The sequence below is a fragment of the Myxocyprinus asiaticus genome, chromosome 18, assembly GCF_019703515.2.
Source record: "Myxocyprinus asiaticus isolate MX2 ecotype Aquarium Trade chromosome 18, UBuf_Myxa_2, whole genome shotgun sequence".
NCBI lineage: Eukaryota > Metazoa > Chordata > Actinopteri > Cypriniformes > Catostomidae > Myxocyprinus > Myxocyprinus asiaticus.
This window is the reverse complement of record NC_059361.1, coordinates 32,035,583-32,061,554: the sequence shown is the minus strand read 5'-3', so window position 1 is coordinate 32,061,554 and position 25,972 is coordinate 32,035,583. Positions and strand designations below refer to the sequence as shown.

Here is a 25,972-nt window from a genome sequence, read left to right as displayed (position 1 = left end):
ATATTTAAGTGGAAGAATACGTCACATGGTCTTTCCAACCATGTGGAGAGGCTTTAAGGTAGCGGAGTTACTACAAACATGGAGAATGGGGCAGAGGGGCTCTGCCCAAGGAAGATGCAGTTTGCCAGCAGGGAAACGAACTAGCTGAAGATATAGATCGCATGGGGTTAGCCTTACAGGGAACCGCCACATGCGGAGCACCTACCCCAGAACAGGGCTCTTAGTTAGCGCGTGTACTGGACCGGCAGCGAGTCTCTCCGAAAACTCGACTGCCACCGGGCTGGGAGGAAGTCAACCAGGGAACATAGTTTGTGAACACTACTGGGAATTAATGGCACACGTCTTCAGCTCCAAGGGAGGTGGAAGGTGCTATGTGCAAGCTATACACCCGGTCAGCTATCCCAGGGTTATCTGCTTATGTTGCGTGCCACTACCTGGGACGAAACCGGTTCCACCCGGAGGTTGTAGAACCTTGCACAGGTGTTGGGTGTTGCCCAGCCCGCTGCTCTGCAAATGTCTGTTAGAGAGGCACCCCTGGCCAGGGCCCAGGGAGCCGTTATACCCCTGGTAGAATGGGCTGGTAGCCCTACCGGGGGCGACATGTCCTAGGCGACATATGCCATAAACATATGACATATGTCAGAGATGACGTAAACCTACAGGCCTTGGACGGGGGCTTTGGGCACCCGCGCCAGGTGGTGGCGCTCTGCGGGCATAGGTGCACCACGAGCGCCTTTATCCACCGGGGGATTGCCGAATAGCCCTTGGCCGCCCCACCATCTAGGGTAGTGAGGGCGGGGAAGCTGAAAAGAATTGTCAGCTCTTCATGCACTTCCGGGAAGAAAGGAACGGGGGCGGGGCGTGGATTTGAGCGGCGCCTCGAGCCCAGGAACCAATCACCGAGCCGCGAGGGTTCAGGGAAGAGCAGTGAGTTCCACTCTAGCAATGCTCGCGGCTGCCCGGGAAAGCATGTCGTCACCTCCGCATCAGCCTGTGACTGGGCAATCGACCCCGAAGGGAGGAGCCCAGCTGAGGCTTCCGACTGGACGAGCCCGCACTCTGATGCTGCGCTCGAGAACTCATCACTTTCGCGGGCTCCAAATAAGAGGTCGAACTCGCCGTGAGACGAGCCGGCAGACTCACCCGGAAGCCCGATCGGGCGTGCTGGGGAATGGGAGGTCTGCGGGGGGATACCCGGCGGAGGCGGTCCCATTGGGGTCCCCAAATCGCCCCCAGTGCTAGCCGTGCTGGCCTCTTACCCGTGGGTAAAAGGACCAAGGCGGGAGCCAAGAGTGACCCCTAGTGTCACTACATCGACACCAACATCGAGTTTATTTTGTGGAGGAACACACCTTTGAGACAGTTCTGTGAATGAATCTACATGTTCTTTGTGTTTATTTTGCCTGTTGGCTGGGGTATGTTTTACAAATATTTTCTGTTATGTAATTTTGCCTCACAAAATTTGTATAAAAGCATTGGATTTGAGCAATCCAATGGAAAAGTTGACATGGACTCTTTGAGTTTAGAGGGATTGACGCCAGTTGGCGCTGTTGTGCGCGGGATTAATGCGCACATTTTTCTTTTTTCTGTTTGTTCTGTTCGGGGTTTGATTGTTGCATTAATGGGGAATGTGGTCTGTATAATCTTATTTTTGACACACTATTTTTTTTTCTTCATTATATCAATATATCAGATGTTAAAATGAGTGGATTATCACTCTCCACGTGGAATGTGAATGGGTTGGGGCATCCCATAAAAAGAAGGAAGGTTATTTATTTTCTTAAGCGTAAGAAATATGATATAGTCTTTCTTCAAGAAACGCATCTTTCCCTGCAGGAAGCTGAAAAATTTGGGAAGATATGGGGTGGATATGTTTTCTTTAGTGCTGGTTCAAGTAAGAATAGGGGAGTCATTATACTGATAAATAAACATCTACAATTAAAATGTCTAAAACAGATTAAAGATAAATTAGGAAGAGTCATTATTGTTTTAGCAGACATTCAAGGGCAAAGGTTGATTTTGGCTAATATTTACGCACCTAACGCTGATGATCAGGGCTTTTTTATAGATCTTGAGGGTATGTTGCAAGCCACTGGCACCCATCATGATATAATATTGGGAGGAGACTTTAATCTTTTGTTGGACTCAGTCCTTGATCATAGTGAAGCAAAAGTGTGTAAGCCCCCTAGAGCAACATTGACGCTTCACAGGATGTGTAAAAATCTTGGTCTTGTAGATATTTGGCGACTTTTGAACCCATCTGGTAGGGACTATACATTTTTTTCATCAGTCCATAAGATTTATTCTAGAATAGATTTTTTTTTTATGTTTAAGTCTCTCATTTCATCTGTTGTTGACTGCTCAATTGGAAACATCTTAGTCTCAGATCACGCCCTGGTGTGTTTAGAGATGTTGCCACACACAGAGGAAAAGAAATCATATAGTTGGCGCTTTAATGTATCCCTTTTGCAAAATCCTGATTTCCAACAAATGTTAAAGACTGAAATCAATGTTTATATGGAGACCAACTGGTCCTCAGTATCCTCTGTGGGCATGGCTTGGGAGGCACTTAAGGCGGTTCTTAGGGGCCGGATCATACAATATGCCTCATTCATCAAAAAATCCAAAGCTCGAGAACTCGTGGAGATAGAACGGAATATTAAAAATGCTGAGGCAGAGCTGAAGCGCCATATGTCATCTGACAGCCTCAGAGAATTGACCTGATTGAAATACAAATATAATACTATTTTGTCGCGGAAGGTGGAGTATTGGTTATTCAGGGCAAGAAAAACCTTGGAGGAGCTTAACGAGGTAATTAAGTCCTTACCTACAGGCAAGGCTCCCGGGCCAGACGGCTTTGCCGCTGAGTTTTTGTTCAAGCCTGTATCAGTCTGATTCTAAAAAGGACAAAGATCCAAGCGAGTGTAAAAGTTACCGTCCAATTTCCCTGATCCAGCTAGATGTAAAAATGTTGTCAAACATTTTGGCTAACCGGTTAAGTAAAGTTATGACATCTCTTATACATATAGATCAAGTGGGGTTTATTCGGGGCCGTAGCTCTTCTGATAGCATTAGGCATTTCATTAATATCATGTGGTCAGTGGCAAATGATCAGTCTCTGGTTGCTGCCATCTCATTTGATGCCAAAAAGGCATTTGATATGGTAGAATGGGATTATCTTTTTTAGATTTTGGAAATATATGGGTTCGGGAGTACATTTACTGGTTGGATTAAGTTACTTTATAGACACCCTGTAGCAGCAGTACAAATGTAATGGATTAATGTACAGATTATTTTACTCTGAATAGGGGCACCCGGCAGGGCTGCCCTCTTTCCCCATTATTGTTCTGTCTTGCTCTGGAACCATTAGCAGCCGCGATAAGAAAGGAGGATGATTTTCCGGGGGAGGTGGCGGGAGGTGTGGCGCATAAGCTTTTGCTTTTATTTTTCTGCTAATTTTATTATTCATCTTTGACCCCACTAGATCTATGCCTTGCCTCCACAGAATTATTAATTCCTTCTCTAAATTTTCGGGATACAGAGTTAATTGGTCTAAATCCGAAGCTTTGGCTATGACAGCATACTGTCTGGTAATGGCTTTTCAGCCAGGCGCCTTTCAGTGGCCCAAACAGGGCATTAAGTATTTGGGTATTTTATTCCCAGCAAATTTATGTGACTTAATTAGAGTTAATTTTGACCCTTTAATAAAAAAGTTTTCGAGTGATGTGGAAAGGTGGGCTTCATTACAATTATCTATGATTGGGAAGGTTAATGTTATAAAAATGAATTGTATTCCAAAATGTAACTACCTATTACAGTCTCTCCCCATTGAAGTTCCCCTCTTTTATTTAAACAATTTGATAGTATTGCTAAATCTTTTATCTGGAATGGTAAACGTCCTCGAATGAATTCTAACAAGTTACACAGGCCAGTTGACAAAGGTGGGTTAGGTCTCTCCAAAATATTGTTTTACTATTGTGCTTTTTGTCTCAGACATTTGGCGCATTGGTCGCATCTGCCTGAAAGAGCTCCTCCCTGGCTTTTTATCGAACAGGAGGTCCTTGCCCCTATCTTGCCATTGCAATGTCTTTCTACCAAGCTGCCCGGAGAAGTAAAGACACATCCCGTTATCTCACACATTCAGTTAGTGTGGACAAAAGTTTCCCACGTGCTCAATTCAGACATTTACCTGAACGTTGCCGCAAGTATCTGGTTAAACCCTAAATTGTGTATTAACAAGTCCCCTTTTTGCTGGACAGAATGGATTGAGAAGGGAGTTGCTACGCTGGGTGACCTGTATGAAAATAGAGCATTGAGATCCTTTGAAAATATTACACATCAGTTTGGGATTCCCAGATCTCAATTCTTCAGGTACTTACAGCTGCGCCATCTACTTTGTGCCATCTTTGGGTGTAGTATGCAGCCCCCTAAAGCTGCAGACACTCTTGAGATGGTACTAGAGGCTTTTGGAAATGGTCACGAAGCTTCAGCGTACTATTCCTGGCTAATTCAGAGTCTAGGGGACGGGGTTTTGACATCTCTCAAGAAATTATGGGAGAAAGACTTGAATTTAGTACTGGAGGATGAAGAATGGGGTAGGATTTTTAAAAATGTCAAATCTGTGTCTAGGGATGCAAGGATGCACCTCATTCAATTTAAGATTCTGCATCGTTTTTATTGGACTCCCTCTAGATTGCATAGGCTTGGTCTTAAAGTTACACCCACCTGTTGGTGATGCCAATCAGAGGATGGTGACATAGCCCATGTTTTTTGGTATTGTATTAAGATTCAAGAGTTTTGGTCGAGGGTTCAGAGTTATGTCTGTGAGATCCTGAGCACTCAGATTTCATTCTGCCCCAGACTTTGTATTTTGGTTGATGGGGCAGGGGTTAACTTAGGGAATACACACATTAAAAACTGGGTCCTTACCAGTGTGATGATCGGCAGGAAAGTGATCCTTGGGGGATGGAAGTCGGCTGGTGCACCCTCATTTCATGAGTGGTGCACCGAATTGGGCAGAGTGGCGGCCTTTGATAAGATGTCGCATAGATGGCTGGGCAGCTTGGGTGCCTTGGAGAAGAAGTGGGGCACTTATTTGGCCTTCTTGGAGGATTGCCAGGGAGGAACAGTGGAGAGGGACACTATAAATGGTGTGTATGTAATTAATTGATGTGTGGAACCCTTTTTGTTGGGCAATTGTTTGTGTTTTTTTTTATGTCTGAGTATTTTCTTTGGACTGTCTGCTTGTATGTGTGTCTGTTATTATTCGGTGTCTGACCACTGGGATGTGTGTTGGGTGGAGGGGAGGGGAGGGGAGGGGAGGGAGGGGGTGAATATTTGTTGAAAGTTAATCTGTGTTTTCATGTGCTGTTTGTGTTGATTTGAGTGTGGAATCAATAAAAATTGTTAATGACAGACTGATCCAGGCTTGTGTCATGGTTGGTGGAAGCTATCCATTTTTTAATGATTCCATATAAACTTCTAACAAAAGTGGAGCCAGTTCTGTAGCATAAGATCTAAAAAATTCAGCAGCAAAGCCGTCTGGCCCCCAGAGCCTTGCCTGTAGGCAAGGCCTTAATTACCTCGCCAAGCTCCTCCAAGGTTATCTCAGAATTAAGATAATTTTTTGCTCAGTCGTCAGTTTAGGGAGTTCTAATGGTTCCACAAAGTTTCTAATATCTTCATCAGTTGGATCAAAGACATGGAACTACAGAGACCAAGATTTAATTCTTTAAAAGCATTATTAATATCAATGGCTGAGGTAAATATTTCACCACCATCAGATTTCACTGAGGGAATGGTAGAAAAAGACTCTCTCTGCTTTATATATCTAGCCAAAAGCTTCCCTGCTTTGTCCTCTGACTCAAAGTATGACTGTCTTGCCCTGAATAGACAAAACTCCACCTTCTGTGACAAAATAGTATTATATCTGTATTTCAGTCGGGTCAATCCTCTGAGGCCATCAGACAACATTCGGTGCTTCAGCTCTGCCTTGGCACTTTATTTTGAAATTACTTACTCATCGGAGCGCATATCCATATGTGCGCATTAACACCATACCTCGCGTGGACTTCATTATTTGACATAAAAATCACAATAATGGTGACAGCTAAAGACAACATATTAAGTATAAGATGAGCTCTGAATAATCACAAAATGAAAAATAACTGCAAGTTACAACAAATACAATAACAGCAGCATAAATAACATAGGCAAACAGTAAAGCTATGAGCAGTACATAACAATTTGCATAATTTATTCATACCGCAAAGCATTACTAGGAGCAGAAGTGCGGCTTGCTGAATAATACTCACTTCTGATAAAAATGCAGAAAATAAGTCATGAAAAATATTACTTTGTGGATATTTGAGGCTTTGAGGCTTACTTTGTTTGAAGGATAGCAGAAACAGCATTTGTCAAAGCATAGGGCTTTTCACTGTTTCTCAAGAATAATCTGGGAAAGGAATTAAAACACTGCAGATATAAAGATGCAATAAACTCACATAGAGTAAAAATATGAGCAATTAATCTGCAAAATATCTGCAAAGATTTACACTTTAAAGGGATAGTTCATCCAAAAATGAAAATTCTCTGATAATTTACTCACCCTCATGCCATCTGAGATGTGTATGACTTTCTTTCTTCTGCAAAACACTTCTGAAGAGTTATACAAAAAGATCCAGGGTCAGCAGGTCCTTAGAATGGGAGTGGATAGTGATTAGATATTTGTAGGTCCAAAAAGCACAGATAGTCAGCAAAAAAGAAATCCATCCTATCTCCAGTGGTGACATTAATGTCTTCTAAAGCGAATCGATCACTTTGTGTGTGAAAAAGAACAATATTTAGCACTTTTTAACTATAAAAGATCGCTTCCAGTCAGGCAGTGACAATGGCAGAATTTACCTGAGTGCTCCTGTGATGCAAGCGCGTTGGCACGTTCCTTCAACTCATTGGTTGTGTGTCTGTCACGCGTCAGTTCACGTGCCATCGCGCTTACGTCACGGGAGCACTTGGGTAAATTCAGAAATGTTTTATTTTTTTAAAAACATTTTAAACATTGTCATCATTGTCCTGCTATGTGACACTTTCTTCATCTATTTTAAACAACATTTTATGATCTTGTATAGCTATATATACTGTACATATATAATAAATTATTATTATACTTGTTGTTTCCACAACCTCATATTAAGACAATAGTTAATTTGCACTTCTAGAACAAAGTTGAAACGTGATTAAGATCTTTAAAAACTTTGAAGAAATGCTGACCTAAAATACACACTTCCTCCTGTACTTTCATGTACATTTTACCCTTACATCTGTATGTTGGGAAAAAAGTTTTGGACATATTATATGTTTGAGCTATATAGTGCTTATTTTTAGTGCTTTCTCTAAAAAATCCACTCATCACATTTACAGTGGTTTTATATGTTTTAAAGTTTATGCACTGGTGGGTCCCATTGTCATGACTAGCAGTCAATAGAAACATTTTTATTTCAACTTGAAAATTGAAATTGAGTCGGAAAATGATATCACTGAGCTGGTGTGTTATGGTGTGGTGTGTTGCAGGCCGGGTTTGGTGGGCCGCTCTGGGCCAGAAAGTCCAGGGCCACTTTTTAGTCCCAGTCCGACCCTGGGTAACACTGTCTATAATAAAATGGAATATCAAACAGAAATATCTCTAAACTAACTTTAACTGTTGAGGCAGCTGCCATATTGGTTCTTTTTACATAACGTCACAAGTCGGAGCTTCCATAGAATTCTCATTTTACAACTTGTAATTATGAGTTCTACGAAGAGACGAATTCCGACATGACATGAACACACCACACACATTTACATTTGATTGCTGATGACCAACATTGTAAACTGTGCCAGTATGAAACAGATAGCACTCTCAGAATGAAAATATGCTACATTCTGCTTCAAATGGGCAATATCACACTTCATTCACACCTGCTCTTTTGAGAAAAACATTAATGTTTCCCAAAGATTTTCAATCGAACCTCACCAAAGCTGGAACAGACGGTTGACAGTATTCCAATCTGCTAATTATGAAAGCCAAATCAACTTTGGCCCTGTTTTGCTGGAAGACTTTCCCACAACTATTGGGAAAGAACTCGATCTTCTCATTGACTCATCCTGATAGCTTGTTGAGATCTGTGGATGTCTTTCACAGAAGTTTGGTGTAAGATTAAACCAATTATGGGTTGAATGGCGAGAGGAGGTCTGTCTGTAGCATCTGACGGCGGTGGTGGGGTGGGGGGGGGGGGGGTTGTTGGGGGGATATATTTGTGGCTGGAGTGAAAATTAGTTCTGAATCTGGACAGATTTGACCGGTGATTCATTCTCATTCACAGCCGGGACGAGTTTGAGGATGTGACGTGCCTCTGTGTAATTAAGAGCATGTCATAAAATGAGTTATCATTCTGGCTTTTTTTACAGCACGTGTTAAGACCCGCTCTCTAATCTGACAATTAATATGGTAATGAACTCCTGCTGTGCTGGAGATTATGAAAGAGATTGATGTCAGAATCTTTTGGTTACAGTACAGTAATTTTTTTTTATTTTTTTTTTGCAGGGAGATGGGTGGCAGTTGCTTTCTGCCACAATGTTCAGAGTCTGATATTACTAGCCAAACATGATTAGTAAGTCATATAAATGTGTATCTTAACTTGCAAATGGTTTTCGGTGCTCCAGTGATTATTAGAACAAATGTGAATGTGTCGCTACTCTCTTTCTCCATTGAATTAAGACTTTTTAAAGCAGGGGTCAGCAACCTTTTTGACATGAAGTGCCATGTTTTATTGTACTTGTTAATCACTGTGCCAACACACCCCCAACCCCCCAAATCTGTTTAAAAAAAAATGTGTTTAGAGTCCACAATGACAATATAACTAATTAACATGTTTTATTTAATATACTGCATATATTAAATATGTTATAATTAACATGAATTTCAGAGTTTCTTAATAACAATTAATATGGGTAGGTCCTCTTTCAGCTTTAAAGACAGCATGCACTCAAGCTGGCATGAACAAAACTTAATGGTCTATGTTATCCCAGCATTATTTGAGAATTTTCCACAATGAATCTTGTGTGCTTCAGTGAATGCTAGGGAACCTGACTTTTTGTACAAAAGGAGTTAATATGGTAAATGTCACATTGCTTATTTGATTTTGTAAAATTGTGTGAAATCTTATATATTTCTTATTCATTTTGTTAATTATAACATTTCCTTGTTTAAAAATGTAATTATTTAGGTCCAGGTTTAATTTAAATTTTGAATCGAATTTTTAACCCCATTTTGTGCATTTGGGTTTGCTCTTTAATTATGTATTATTAATTCCCTAAATTATGTAGTTTTTAGCCCTTACAAAAATAAATCATGGTTTTACTACAGTAACCAGTTTAACAATGGTATTTGTAGTAAAACAATAGGAACCACAAAATTACTGCTACAATATTACTACAGTAAAACCAGCGTTACTATGGATACAATAATTTTATTGTAGTCAAACCATGGTTTCTGCCAAAAGTATGGTTACAACAGTCATTGTTACTACAATATTACTATAGTAAAACCATGGTTAATTTTCGTAAGGAAGAGTCACCGTCATTGTGGTTTAAGCATCGTTTGTGCTAGTTTGAAAATTTCTAATTGATAGTGGTATGTTCTAGTTTACATCAAGTGTTGTTCTGAGGCAAAAAGTAACAAATAAAACAAGAGAATGTAGGCTGTCATCTGCTCAACCGCACAGCGCCATTGTCACAAAATGGACACGTTTAATTGAATGATTCAATGAAAGTCAAGTGCTGCCTGAATTGATCTGCGCCACATTGCGCTCATGATGCGCATATGGTTTGCATGCTAGTCAACGGACGAGCACAGTTTCGTCACACTTTAATAGTGTTTAGCTTCTTATTAAGGTCATAAGTATAGAAAATACGCTGCGTGATTATGAGGAAGGATTACATCAAGAAGTAGATTGGCATGCAGGTGTGAGGGACTTCATATACATAAATAAAAAACTGTGATGAGGAGGAAGGCGCGGCTGGGCCGTGATGATACATGTCTGGCGTTAAATCAGCTGATCAGCGGGAGAGCGAGATAAAGGGGAGCCGGAGGCGCCAGTTCAAGAGAGAGAGAGAGAAGCACGTGGCAGCGCAGCATGTGTGTCTGTGTTCCTTTATGTTTTATGTTGTAAAGTTCATTTATATCATTAAACTTTATGTTGACTGTTCAGCCGTTTCCCGCCTCCTCCTTGCCCATCCTTTACCTGTTACAAAAACATATTACTCTTTGGCTGTTGTTCACGCGCCAGTGATTACACCTCAGCGTGCCAGTGGTGGCATGGGTGACATAGGTTGCAGACCCCTGTTTAAAGGAATAGTTTATCCAAAAATGAAAATTGTATCATAATATTTACTGACGTAGAACTATTGAAACAGGAAGTCTGGATGGGGCATATCTGTGAAGGTCCTGTAAATTAGTTCTTAAAAATGTGCATGTGTAGAGTAAGATTTGTAAAAGTGTAAATGAAGTTACAAGCGTCATAGAAAGATTTGAATGCGCAGAGAAAGATTTGTGAAAGTGTAAATCAAATTGCAATCGTTAAAAAAAAAAAAAAGATTTGCAATATTTTAATGATTTGCATAAGTGTAATTCATGTTTGTGAATCTGTAACTTCATATTAACACAAAATACATTTCATCTGTATTCTTCTGACTTCTGACTCCCCCCCCCCCCCCCAAAAAAAAAAAATGGTTTCATGAACAGCAAAACGAATTGACCGTGTAGATTCAGTCTGTATGTGTAAAATTTAAATGACGTGTTTGTGGAGAAAATATTTTCCAGAAATAATTTTGCACGCTTTGGACCTTCTCACCCATAAGAGTTTTGCAAGTGCAAGGCGGATCTACCCGCACCTTTACAAAACGTTCTTTGTGCATACAATTTTGTTTATGCTTGCAATTTGATTTACACTTTCACATATCTTACTCTGTACATTCAAATCATTCTATCATGCTTGTTACTTTATTTACAGTTTTACAAATATTACTTTACACAAGCAAATCTTTTAGGAACTAATTTACCTTTTTTTTTTTTTTTTTTTTGCATAGTCAATAGACTATGTAGACAATAGACATAGTCTGCATTAAAGCCATGAACTATGATTTGCTACTTGATATTACTAATCAGACACAGCACAGGTGGTACTGAGGTGGTCATGTTCTTTGGACAAAAAATAAATACGCATATGAGTGCAAAATGAGCTGGACAGCATATGCCTGTTATTTTGGAGAATTTAATTCACTCCTATTGATTATAGTTGTTTTTTCTCTGTTTATTGCGTCCATGTTCTTTCTAGGTGGTTTTCTCATAATGCTCACACACACTCACTTACCAAAAAGTAAAGAGGTTCTCACTGAACATCTCTGTCTTTCTATTTTAATAGGTATTCTGTCTACCCCTTCTCTGTCTTGGAATGCTGTAGCATCAAACATCCAAAGCCCTCACCATTTTTTGGGAACCTCATGCTGTTTCGAAACGTAAAACCTTTTGTTCATTTTAGAAGAAAACAAAATGCATTCACTCTCTCTCTCTCTCTCTCTCTCTCTCTCTCTCTCTCTCTCTCTCTCTCTCTCTCTCTCTCTCTCACACACACACACACACACACACATACACCTTGTACCACCCACCAAAGCTGGAAAAATTATGTTTCTCTCATTGAGCTGCACTTCATTAGATTTGTTCATTAAAGATGACTCACCGCTAATGACATCTAATACCGTGTGATTCCCAAACAGATTACCCTCTGTGCAGAATAATGTACTTTTACAATGGAAATATAAAGGAAAGGTGAGGAGTGGGTGAGTTTAATATTGCAAAATTAACATGTTTATTTCTTCCAGTTTTTTTTTTTTTGAGTCCCACAGTGTAATATAGCAAATCACGAGCTACCTTCAGGACACTCATTTTCTTCTTTCTTTAGTTTTAATGATAATGATTGGATGTGTATTAGAGGAGATAGAGGACAAGATTTCAGAGCTGTAGGGCTGTTTGATCCCAATGGTCATATTTTACCCCACAATAGAAAAGGGGGGAAAAAGTAAGAAATTATATAAATTTTACATAAAGAAATGATCCCTATTAAAAAATGTATTCTGCCCCAAATAACTATATATTCTTTAAAATATTTGAAATATAAAAAATATATCTAAATATACTATATATACATATACTATATATATATATATATATATATATATATATATATATATATATATATATATATATATAAAATATAAAAGTTAAGTATGTAATTTCTGCGCAACTAGCAGCACCAAGCAAAATTGTGAAAGTAATAACTTTGTTTTCAAACTGGTTTCCAGAACACTTCCCCAGTCCCCCACATTTCATTGGTTGGCCCCCAAAAAATGGGCCCACCCCAAACTCACATTTGGTTAAGGAAAAAATACTGTATTACAGTTATGAGAATCTAATGAGAATTATCACTGAGAATAATAAGAATTAAGATGCATATGTTAATGAGGATTTGGGAGGAGGATGCATTTTATTTTTTATGAAAATGTCACAATGCAAAAAATCCTCATGTTATAAAAATAAGCTTCATTTTCTATATATAGAAATTTGACTTCTATTTTTTTAAAAGGGTCATGACATAATTTTATTATCTTACCTGAGGTCCACTGATAAAATTAGTAAAGTATTTTTTGCACCAAAATTTGTAATATATGAATTTTTCACAGTGTCTTTTGCCCTCCGTCTAAAACGCTTGGTTTTGGCCTCAGCGTCCCCTTTAAACTTCAATGTAAATGCCCACTGTTATGACTGGCTAACATCGTGCAGCCCCTCAAATACAGCTATATTTGAAACTCGATCGGAAGAGAAGGAACCTCCATAACATTATAAAACTAAATTTAGGGTTTACACCTAATGCACACTGTAAGCATAGCAGCACCATTACCTATCAAACAGTCATGACATTTGAAATATTCATGAGTGACACTGTTTACTGGTTTTGAGATTGGATCCAACAGTGTTTTTAACTGCCCCATCCTTCAATAACAGTTCCTTTGCAAAGCTTGAGTTGAATTATCACTGGTTTACAAGCAATCCACGCTGATATGAGCCGGAAAAACATACAGTTCACACTGATATGAGCCGAACAACTGCACATACATAATTTCTAAAGCACAATGAAGACACACACATTTACAGTATTATCGTGCACTGTAGCTGGGAATGCACCAAAGTGGTTATGACGTCTGTGTAGTGCATGTTTATATACAAAAACTATTAAAAATAGTCCAGATGTGTCCTCTTTCGTGTTCAGGAATAGTTTACACACTAGGCCTGTTTGTCGTGATCTCTCTCTGTTTGAACGAACTGAATGCCTGTGGGCGTGCCCAAGGATGCGATGACTTAAGGTAAGCATTGATGTTTTTTTGCTGTATTGGTGGTCATGAATTAATGAGCCCCCTGGTGACATAGGGAAGTCGCGGAAGTAGAGAACAAGGCAACTTGGTTTCAATAAATACTTTTATTGCATTGGGGATTAAATTTTGAGTTCTGAAATTTACATTATGTTTTTATAATAGAATGACCTCTTTTATGTCCAAATATCAAGAAAAATTTGATTCCTCATGACATGACCTCTTTAACAATTTTGGGCTAAAATTAAAGCATGTTGGAGCATCCCGTCAGTGTGTTTTTTATGCCATCGGCACACTCGCAAGCTTTAAAAAATACTGACACTCTCGTGGTTCTGAATAGATTCCCAGAACAATATGTTACTGTCAGACAGTCATGGTGGGCTGGACAGCTTGTCGTTCGCAGTGCTCATTTCATTCTATCTCTCCATCACCTGGTTATGACAAGACCACTTCTTTCTTTGCTCCCTCTTGGTCTGTCTGTCTCTTTTCCTTTATCTGTTCTTTTCATCTCAATTCAAGTCTTCCTCATTTTCATTAAATGTTATTAGAAGGAAGTGAGAGAGAGGCATCAATATGCATGTGGCTTCATCTTGCATAATTACTGCATGTCTAGATGAACCTCCCCAGGTAAACTAAATGGTATGTGCTTTTTTATTATGTGTGCTGTTGTATGTTGTAGTGCACCCTTTGTGGGTGTGTATTAGTGTGTGTGTGTGGATATATGCACACGTCAGCACAGTCCGTCTCACAAACACTGGTCTCCAGAGCATTGCTACAGCAGAATCCTCTGACCCACTTCCAGAGGCCATCCTCTCAGCTAAATCCTGTAGGTCTCTATGAGTGTGTATATGTGAGTGTTTTATGTTATTGGCACTAGAGACACATACGCAATCCACTCTCAAGAGGCAGGTGACTGCATTTCAAGTTAGAAATTCACTGAGATGGAAAAAGAAACAAAGGAAAGGGGAGTCATTGCAAAAGAGAAAAGGAGAAATAAAGACATTAGCTGTGTTCAGAATAGCATACTACCATACTATTCTTACTGTTCCTTTATATAGCACTTATGCTTTGCAGAGTATGCAAATGTTTTTGCAGTTTTTGCAGTAACAAAAAAGGAGATGTTAGACAAAATGACAGCCTCAGTTATCATTCACTTTAATTGTATGGGAAAAGTGCAATGAAAGTGAATGGTGACTGGGGCTAACATTCTACCTAACATCTCCTATTGTGTTCTACGTTAGAAGGAAAGTCATAAAGGTTTGAAACAACATATGAGTAAATGATGTCAGAATGTTAATGTTTGGATGAACTATCCCTTTGGAAGAAACCACTGATCTAAAACTGCCACAAAAAAGCCAGACTACAGTTTGCAAGTGCACATGGGGACAAAGATCTTTTTGTAGAAATGTCCTCTGGTCTGATGAAACAAAAATTAAAATATTTGACCATAATGACCATCGTTATGTGTGGAGGAAAAAGGGTGAGGCTTGCAAGCCGAAGAACACCATCCCATCCGTGAAGCATGGGGTGGCAGCATCATGTTGTGGGGGTGCTTTGCCGCAGGAGGGACTGATGTACTTCACAAAATAGATGGCATCATGAGGAAGGAAAATTATGTGGATATATTGAAGCAAAATCTCAAGACATCAGCCAGGAAGTTAAAGCTCTGTCGCAAATGGGTCTTCTAAATGGACAGTGACCCAAGTATACCTACAAAGTTGTGTCAAAATGGCTTAAGGACAACAAAGTCCAATGAGTGGCTATCACAAAGCCCTGACCTCAATCCGATAGACAATTTGTGGGCAGAACTGAAAAAGCATGTGCGAGCAAGGGGGCCTACAAACCTGATTCAGTTACACCAGGTCTGTCAGGAGGAATGGGCCAAAATTCCAGCAACTTATTGTGAGAAGCTTGTGGAAGACTACCCAAAATGTTTGACCCAAGTTAAACAATTTAAAGGCAATTCTACCAAATACTAACAAAGTGAATTTAAACTTCTGACCAAAGATTCAAAGCTTAAAAAATCATTCTCTCTACTATTATTCTGACATTTCACATTCTTAAAATAAAGTAGTGAGCCTAACTCACCTAAGACAGGGAGTTTTTTCTACGATTAAAGGTCATTAATTGTGAAAAACTGAGTTTAAACGTATTTGGCTAAGGTGTATGTAAACTTCTAACTTCAACTGTACAGTAAGTTAGTATTCCATTCTAAAGAAAGGGGTGTGAGACTGAAAGGAAGAAGAGGAAACAATAATAATATATTTAGAATGTTTTCTAGGACAAAAAGTGAGAGAGAAGCAGGAGTGTGTGGGAGGATCATAGGTAACAGGAAGTAATGTACAGAGATGGACAATGTCGTGGATGGAGGGGCAGATTGAGTCACATTTAGACAGAGGTGGGTAGAGTAGCCAAAAACTGTACTCAAGTAAAAGTATTAAGTCTTTTAAAAATAATTACTCGGGGCCTGGGTAGCTCAGCGAGTATTGACACTGACTACCACCCCTGGAGTCGCAAGTTCGAATCCAGGGTGTGCTGAGTGACTCCAGCCAGGTCTCCTAAGCAACCAAATTGGCCCGGTTGCTAGGGAGGGTAGAGTCACATGGGATAAAATCCTTGTGGTTGTGATTAGTGGTTCTTGCTCTCAATGGGGCGCATGGTAAGTTGTGCATGAATCACAGAGAGTAGCATGAGCCTCTACATGCTGGGAGTCTCCGTGGTGTCATGCATAACAAGCCACGTGATAAGATGCGTGGATTGACTGTCTCAGAATCGGAGGCAACTGAGACTTGTCCTCTGCCACCCGGATTGAGGTGAGTAACCGTGCCACCACGAGGACCTATTAAGTAGTGGGAATTGGGCATTCCAAATTGGGGCGAAAAAGGGGATAAAAAATAAATAAATAAAAATTACTCAAGAAGAAGTAAAAGTACTAATGTTAATAATTACTTGAGTAAGAGTAAGAAAGTATAGAATTAAAAGATTACTCAAGTATTGAGTTCCTAGTTACATTGCAAATTACATTGCAAAGAGCTGATTATTAATTTTAACACCTTACATGCATGAATCATGCACCTATGTTATCCTTTATACCCACTGTTACAGTGATTGTTTAAAAATGAAAATGATGATACCATTTATTCACCCTCATGTTCTAAACCAGTATGACTTGGACACAATGAACACACTTAATGTTAGACAGAATTTTAGCCTCACCATTCACTTCCATTTGTTTGTCATTTTTGAAAGTGAATGGTGACTGAGGATGTCAGTCCCTAACATTCTGCCTAACACCTTGTTTTTGCATCCAGAGAAAACAAAGACACAAAGGTTTGGAAAAGTGAGAGTGTGTCTAAATGATGACAGAATATTAATAATTTATGGGTGAACTATCACTTTAAGGTTGCTCGACAGATCGGGTTTGAAAATTAGTTATTACAGGAAAAAAATAATGTTTCACAGGCTCATTTATATTATTATGTATAATATTGTATATTCTTAGATATGAACCAAAGCAAGATCATGTGTTATTAATGCCTAATGTCACTATTTCACAACTTTTATAGTCCTGCATGGATTCTTAGTTCAGTATATTCTGTAGCTTATAGTATATACACTGACAAAATAATTTGGATCATTAGTTTTGTGCAATAAAAAGTGAAGTTGCACCTTATCTTTGTGTTTAGAAGCGCGTTTAGAAAAATGCATCGCATACGTGATTTATAACGCATATGGCTGTATGCTCGTGCTGCATTATCTTGTATAAAAATAAAGTTCTGTCTACATCAGACGCAGGTGCAGCACGATGCGACAAACACAAATTGCTCCCATTATAATCAATGACGCTGTCCACAATGGATGCATCCGCATGGTGTTGCGACACGATATCGCTTGCGTCCATTGTAGACAGTTTGTAACATGAATTTATATGTACTGAGGTATTGCAGCACTGATATAAGAAAATGTATAATTAAAAACTGAGATCAACAGAGCCCGTAGGTACAGAATCACGCTGAAACTGACCATTACCATAACAAACAAGTTTGCATTATCATTATCACCACAACTTACCGCAATATGTTTTCTTTGTTGAATCCGTAATTCTGTATGCTGAAATTCCCACTTGTTTTGGTGTTGAATGAAGGCATTGCATAAACGTAACTCTTCATTTTCACTGTGTGAAATAAAGAAAGTGTTTGTTTTGAGCACTTACTGCTGTCGCTGCAGTGATGAACTTGATTCGAGTGACAGAGCGCCGCTGTAAAGTTACGGTGCTGTAAAATCCCATGCAAAAATCTCTCAATGAATTACGCATTTATTAACATTTATTAAAACCAGTAATGTAACGACAGTAACGTCCCCCACTGTAATGAAGAATACATTTTTTTCATTTGAATTTCACTTGAGGAAGAGTAAAATGTACCCACCATTAAATCTACTCTTAAAAGTACATTTTCTCTAAAAAGTTACTCAAGTAAATGTTACGGAGTAAATGTAGCATGTTACTACCCACTTCTGCATTTAGAAACTAGACGAGAGAGTCTCTCGCAACCCACAACAGCACGTTATCATGCCACACTCCATTACAAAACACAACAGTCAAATACATGAGATTTGCTCCATTTACTGTCATTAACAACCTAGCGGCAGTTTCTTTCTCTCCGTATTGCAAACACACACACATGGAAAATATTGTGAAAAACCAGTCCTTGCTCTTTTGAAATAAGAGTTTGATTTCAGAAACTCCTTCTTCATTTCAAGATCCAATCAGATTGCCTGATTTATACACCATTTCTGGAAGTCAATTCTTGTTTGGGTTCTGGGCATTTACAATTATTGTTTTTGCAAGGTAAATGGCATTGAAACTTTGAATGATATAGTTTTGTTTGAGGCACTAGTAGCAAGTACACTAGACCCATGACCAGTGAGCAGAACTGTATATTGAGCTTTTTTTTATGTCTGTGGAAAATTGATAATTTGTATTTTTGATGGACATTAATTCTGATTACAAAGTCTACATACATTTTCCACTAATTTCTACTGTGACAGCCGTTTATGGAGTCTGCTATGCCACCATAATGTTTTCCAGTCTATTATTATAAAAAAAACCCTGCTCCCAAATGACACATAAAAACAAAACAAACTGTGATTGGTCACTTTACATGTCTTTCAGACAGACCCTTCCTATCTAAATGAGCGCAACAGTCTGATTTCAGAAGTAGAAGTCGCATTAATTCTTCCATATAGGGTAATTGTTTTTTTAATGATAACTTAAACCTTTAAAGACAGACCTACTGTGAGCACAGAGGTTGTTAATTGTTGGAATATGCTTCTGTCAAAGCCATCAGTCTGCATTATTTCAACTTCATTTAAAAAGCAGAATTTCTGGTGAAGGACTACACTACGCATGAATCCTGGAGATAAAGTTCCACCAATCAGAACATTACGCCAAACAAAGCACGCCAAACAAGATGATGATGATTTACATCATAAGCACACTTCAGGGGGAAAAAATTATAAAAAGCTTCAATGTAGAATAGAATATAGCCTCTTTAATTGTCTCTCTTTCACAGATCTATCCTTGAAAAAGCATATCCCATACCTCAATTCACACCCTCTTTGACACACTGAAGGTCTGCCTGCATAACTCTGAGTGACATGAAATATTATTTGTGGCTGAGACAAAGAGAGGCAATGCAGTGTTCGAACCCTCCTAGATGTCAAGGTCGAATATGTGCAGGAAAACAACTGGAAGTGGCTAATCTTTTAAGAGAATTCCAATAGGACACACTGGAGATCGCTGACTGTCCGCCTCAGTCAGGTCTGGGTTTATTGATCGTATCCATCTAAAATGAATCCCCAAATGAAGCCAAAGGCAGAGGCGGCTCATTTGTTTGAACTGAGCTGTGGTGTTCAGGGCTCTGATCTCCTGTTAAAGGGATAGTTCACAAAACAATTCAAATTCTGTAATCATTTAGTATTTACTCACCCTCATGTTGTTCTAAACGCGTATGATTTGTTCTCTTCCGTGAAACATAAAAGGTGAATTTCTGAATAACTCTTTTGCGTATAAGAAAAAATAAAATAACAAAATAACAAAAAAAAAAAAAACAACAAAATAAAAGTTATATTCCAGCTGGCAATTTAATTCATTATTCACTGAAAATCATGACATCTGTCCAAACTTTCCTTGTAGAGTTCATGAGAAAAGAAGCAATATCTGATTCATAAATCATTCAATGAATCATTTGCTTTGAGACCAATCTTTTCAATGAGACACTTGATCTGGTTCACCAAATAGAGTTGAAGACAGAAGTTTACATACACCTTAGCCAAATACATTTAAACTCAGTTTCTCACAATTCCTGACATTTAATCGTAGAAAGCATTCCCTGTCTTAGGTCAGTTAGGATCACAACTTTATTTTAAGAATGTGAAATGTTAGAATAATAGTAGAGAGAATGATTTATTTCAGCTTTTATTTATTTCATCACATTCCCAGTGGGTCAGAAGTTTACGTACACGTTGTTAGAATTTGGTAGCATTGACTTACATTTTTAACTTGGATCAAACATTTTGGGTAGCCTTCCACGAGCTTCTCACAACAAGAATTTTGGCCCATTCCTCCAGACAGAACTGGTGGAACTGAGTCAGGTGCTCGCACACGCTTTTTCATTTCTGCCTACAAATTGTCTATCGGATTAAGGTCAGGGCTTTGTGATAGCCACTCATTGGACTTAAGCCATTTTGCCACAACTTTGGAGGTATGCTTGGGGTCATTGTCCATTTGGAAGACCCATTTGTGACCGAGCTTTAACTTCCTGGCTGATGTCTTGAGATGTTGCTTCAATATATCTACATAATTTTCCTTCCTCATGATACCATCTATTTTGTGAAGTGTACCAGTCCCTCCTTTACTAAAACACCCCCACAACATGATGCTGCAACCCCCATGCTTCATGGTTGGGATGGTGTTCTTTGGCTTGCAAGCCTCACTCTTTTTCCTCCAAACAGCGATGGATGCTATGGCCAAACAGTTAAATTTTTGTTTTTATCAGACCAGAGGACATTTCTCCAAAAATTCAGATCTTTGTCCCCATGTGCACTTGCAAACTGTAGTCTGGCTTCTCTATGGTGGTTTTGGAGCAGTGGCTTCTTCCTTGCTTTTCAGGTTATGTGGATATAGGACTCATTTTAATGTGGATATAGAAACATGTCTACCTGTTTCCTCCAGCATCTTCACAAGTTCCTTTGCTGTTGTTCTGGGATTGATTTGCACTTTTCGCACCAAACTACGTTCATCTCTAGGAGACAGAATGTGTCTCCTTCCTGAGCGGTATGATGGCTGCGTGGTCCCATGGTGTTTATAATTGCGTACTGTTTTTTTTTACAGATGAACGTGTTCAGGCGTTTGGAAATTGCTCCCAAGGATGAACCATCCACAGATTCACCTCCAATTGACTCCAATTAGCCAATTAGCCTATCAGAAGCTACTTGGCTAATTGCCTAAAGGCTTGACATCATTTTCTGGAATTTTCCAAGCTGCTGAAAGGCACAGTTAACATAGTGTATGTAAACTTCTGACCCACTGGAATTGTGATATAGTCAATTAAAAGTGAAACAATCTGTTTGTAAACAATTGTTGGAAAAATTACTTGTGTCATGCACAAAGTAGATGTCCTAAACGACTTGCCAATACTATAGTTTGCTAATATGAAATCTGTGGAGTGGTTAAAAAATGAGTTCCCTATCTGTCACTCACTCAATGTTGTGTCGATGTAGTGACAATAGGGGTCACTCTTGGGAGCCCGAGACACCTCTAGTGTTTGATAAAAGGCCTGTAGGTTCATGTCGTCCCTGACGGCCAAAGCCTACAGTGCCGCTGGACAAGCCGCCTCCGCCCTGCACGCCATGGCCCCTTCGGCCCGGCCCCGGCATGGAGCCCACCACCGGAAGCAGACGCCACCCGTCTCACAGCCGGCCACCAAGAACCCACGGAAGGCTTTGAAACGCCTCTGAGACGGGCGACCCAGGGACGATGAAACCCACCTTGGAGCTGGTAAGCAGACCACTCCATCTGTGGAGGGCCGGGAGGAGAATCTTTTGTTGCTTTTTCATTTAATTTCCCAAGTGCCCAAGTGGCTGCGGTACCCAACATTTCAGCAAAAGGTCACCCTGGATCACATAACTGGTGTGCAGGGCCATCATCACGACCACCGTCCACCTTTTCATCCTTGCAGGGTTGGCGCTCCAGCGGCGGTCTCCCCGCCCCTGCACATCCGCGGTGGTAGACACGATCACTCAGGCTAGGGCCCCCTCTATGAGGCGCCTGTATGCCTTTAAGTGGTGTCTGTTCGCTAAGTGGTGCTCTTCCCAACGGGAAGACCCCCAGAGATGCGCAGTCGGATCGGTGCTTTCCTTCCTGCAGGAGAGGTTGGAAGGGCGGCTGTCCCCTTCCACCTTGAAGGTGTATGTAGCCGCTATAGCGGTGCACCACGACACAGTGGACGGTAAGTCCTTAGGGAAGCACAACCTGATCATCAGGTTCCTGAGAGGCACCAGGAGGCTGAATCCCTTCAGACCGCGCCTCGTTCCCTCATGGGACTTCTCTGTAGTTCTTCAGGGTCTACAGAGAGCCCCCTTTGAGCCTTTGCAGTCAGCTGAGCTTAAGGCACTCTCCTGAAGACTGCCCTCCTGACTGCGCTCATTTCCATCAAGAGGGTAGGAGACCTGCAAGCGTTCTCTGTCAGCGAAACGTGCCTGGAGTTCGGTCCGGGCTACTCTCATGTGATCCTGAGACCCCGACCGGGCTATGTGCGACCCCTTTTAGGGACCAGGTGGTGAACCTGCAAGCGCTGCCCCAGGAGGAGGCAGACCCAGCCCTGACGTTGCTGTGTCCGGTGCGCGATTTACGCATTGGATCGCACGCAGAGCTTTAGAGTCTCTGAGCAGCTCTTTGTCTGCTTTGGTGGACAGCGGAAAGGAAGCGCTGTCTCCAACCAGAGGATCGCCCACAGGCTCATTGACGCCATAACTATGGCATATCATGCCCAGGACGTGCCGCCCCTGGTAGGGCTACAAGCCCATTCTACCAGGGGTGTAGCGGCCTCCTGGGCCTTGACCAGGGGTGCCTCTCTAACAGACATTTGCAGAGCAGCGGGCTGGGCAACACCCAACACCTTTGCAAGGTTCTAAAACCTCCGGGTGGAACCGGTTTCATCCCAGGTAGTGGCACGCAATACAAGCGGATAAGTCCGGGATAGCCGGCCGGGGGTATCGCTTGCATATAGCGCCTTTCACCTCCTCTGAGCTGAAGACGTGCACCGTTATTTCCCAGTAGTGTTCACAAACTGTGTTCCCTGGTTGATTTCCTCCGAGTCCTGTGGCAGACCAGTTTTCAGAGAGACTTGCTGCCGGCCCAGTACACGTGCTAACTAAAGCCCTGTACTGGGGTAGGTGCTCCGCATGTGGCGGTTCCCTGTAGGTAACCCCATGCGACGTATATCTTCCGCTAATTCGTTTCCCTGTTAGCAAACTGCATCTTCCTTGGGCAGAGGCCCCTCTGCCCCAGTCTCCATGCTTGTAGTAACTCCTCCCCCGTAGGGTAGGACCTACCATGGGAATTCTCCACATGACATACTTCCGACATAGCTCGGCAAGACCATGTTACGTATTTCCACTTAAATACCCCCCCCCTCTCTCTGGGCCGGGTGTGGTCTCCGTGGTGTCCCTTGGGATGGACACCCCCCCGACTAGACCTGGTCGGCCCAGTCGGTTAATCCCCCTTTTTTTTGGGGAGTGGGAAAAAAAAGGGGGATTAAGAGGCCACGACTGGGCTTGCCTGTCTCTATCTTTTGGGAGGTCGACTTGTCGCAAAGGGCCGTTCAACACTCATAGCAGTGTTGGGGGAGATTACGTGTCGGCCTGGTGCACTGGCTATGAGGCACACAGTGGTCTGCCCGTCACACACCGCCAGTTCACATAACACAGTTCAGCCAGTTGCAGCGTTTTGTATAGGGACCCCTAGTGTCACTACATCGATACAACGTCGAGTGAGTGACAGATAGGGAATGAGACATTGTGTCCCTCCTGCCACAACGCTGAACTACATGCTGAAATGACTGGGATCTTGTCTCGGCTCCTCAGCATAAAACCTGAATGAGTGGTTGCATACCAGTTCCTTTTATACCCGTATGTCCAGAGGAGTGGTATGCAAATTTTCATTGGCCTTTTATCAAAGACCAGAGGTGTCTCGGGCTCCCAAGAGTGACCCCTAGTGTCACAACATCGACACAACGTCTCGTTCCCTCCATCAGGGAACAGAGGTTACGCAAGTAACCAGGATGTTTTAATGACTTTACCCTAAGCATATGTAAACTTCTGACTTCAACTGTAGGTCTGAATGATTGGTTCATAAATCGGACTGATCCGGTTCTCGAGTTCAACGATCCTGTCACAACATTTAACAGTTTACAGAGGGAAACATAATCAGTCAATTACTTTTACATTTCATTCTCATCCTCACACGAATCTATCACATTACTGTACTTCAAAAGACTTGGAATGTAGCTCATGAGCCATATGGACCTTTTGTATACTTTTAAAGGTGAATCTTCTCATTTTGGAGCTAGACTCCTCTTTCACTTTCATTATATGAAAAAGTGGCCAAGATATTCTTGAAAAATTCACCTTTTTGTGTTTAACAAAAAATGAAAGTCATGTGAGTTTGGAACAACATGAGGGTGAGTAAATGATGTCAGAATTTTCATTTTTGGGTGAACTATCCCTTTAACTTCACTACAGCACATAGACACACACAGAAACACACACACCCCTAGGAACATGCACAGATGCACTCAGTCTATCTCTTGTCTCTTCCATATGACAGAACAGTAATAAAAGGCTGAAGGAGAGGACATCAGGACAGAAGGGTACATCCCACTGCTTAATGTTCACTGAGGAACACACACACACACACACACACACACACACACAAGTATGCGTCTCTGCCTAATGCCCACCAGGGAGACTGCAGGAACAATGGGTTGAAGAAGGGAGGGCAGGAATTTGGTGCCAGCACCGTCGACTCCTTCGTTAGAAGAGACAGCCGAGCAACCGGCTGCCATGCATACCAAACCAGCACTCTTTATCTGTGTGTGTGATCTCAGATTGTGCTTAATGATCAGTGGTTGTTTTGTTGTGTAACAGCTTAACTATATCCTACTAGCCATATAAACTAGGTATATGGATGGATGGATGGATGGATGGATGGATGGATAGATAGATAGATAGATAGATAGATAGATAGATATGACAACAATCAATATGCACAGTGATCACAATAAGTAACCTATGTACTTGTATTATACTCTCAGTACACATCAATAAACTTTGATAGAGCCAATGCTATGCTCAGTATTTTCTCTGTATTGTCCCCTACTGGTAGACAAGTGCAGTCACCCAATTATCCCGTTGCTGCAAAAGACTGACACCGCTGATCTTAGTGGCAGATCTAATACATGCAGCATAGTGTCAAAGAGTTGACATAATTACTGACACTGCATGCAAATGTTTGTGAAAATGCTAATCTTGGAGAAAGTGCCCTCCCACTAAGAACAAAAAGCTGAAAGTTCAACAAATCAGATCTGTCTTTCTGAGCAATACAATTGTGTTGTATACAGTAGTGATTCTATCTAAACTGTGCTGTGAATAACACCATGGTAAATTTTAAAAACAACAACTCAAAGATCTCCCTTCAGGTATTTTGTTTATTCAGTGAAGCCTTTTTGATGTAGCCCAGGAGTCTGGGATAAACATTGAAAATAAGGGAAAGCAAAGTCTTTCTTGCAAGTCAGTCCACTGGTGGCCATCTTTGGAGCACTCTTGGGAAGCTTTTTCCAGTCATGAAAGTGCAGTAAAAAAGTCTAAATCTATTTTTTTTAGGTTGTTGATTATAAGTATAGAAACAATATATTTTAAATTTATTGCAAAATATTCCGATATGTACAAATATATAAGTAGTTTAAGGGTAAAGGGACATGGACTCGATTATGTCATTCACAGTGGTTCTCTGATTGGTGGCTCTTTCTCTGCTGGACCATGGGTAATGTAGTTGTTTTCCATGAATTCCGCTATCAAACATGATTTTTAAACAATGAAGCTGAAATAACACAGATGGATGGCTTTGACGGAAGCATATACCATTGATCAACAACCTTGAAGTTCACGGTAGGTCTGTCTTTATAGGTTTATATGTTATCATTAAAAAACAATTAGTCTAAGGAATAAATGAATGGGATTTTTCTGGAACCAGACTGCTCTATAGAAGTGGCCCGTCTCTGTTAAATTGTCTCTGTGGAAAGTCACTGTTACCCACACAAACACACACACACACACACACACACACACACACACACACACACACACACACACATACTTTCACACACCTTTGTTTTAAAGGGACTGTACTGGAAAAATGATTAACCTGTCCCTCAGTTTGTCACATCCGCTT

At 40.7% G+C, this 25,972-nt stretch overlaps 1 protein-coding gene across 1 annotated transcript in view; it reads left to right on the top strand.

The window, feature by feature from the left end:
• Positions 1–25,972, top strand: part of tbxas1 (thromboxane A synthase 1 (platelet)) — a 123,534-nt gene that overhangs the window by 35,804 nt on the left and 61,758 nt on the right. The window contains 1 exon segment of the mRNA XM_051723918.1: positions 11,459–11,553. Within this exon segment, the coding sequence (XP_051579878.1) occupies positions 11,459–11,553 (95 nt within the window).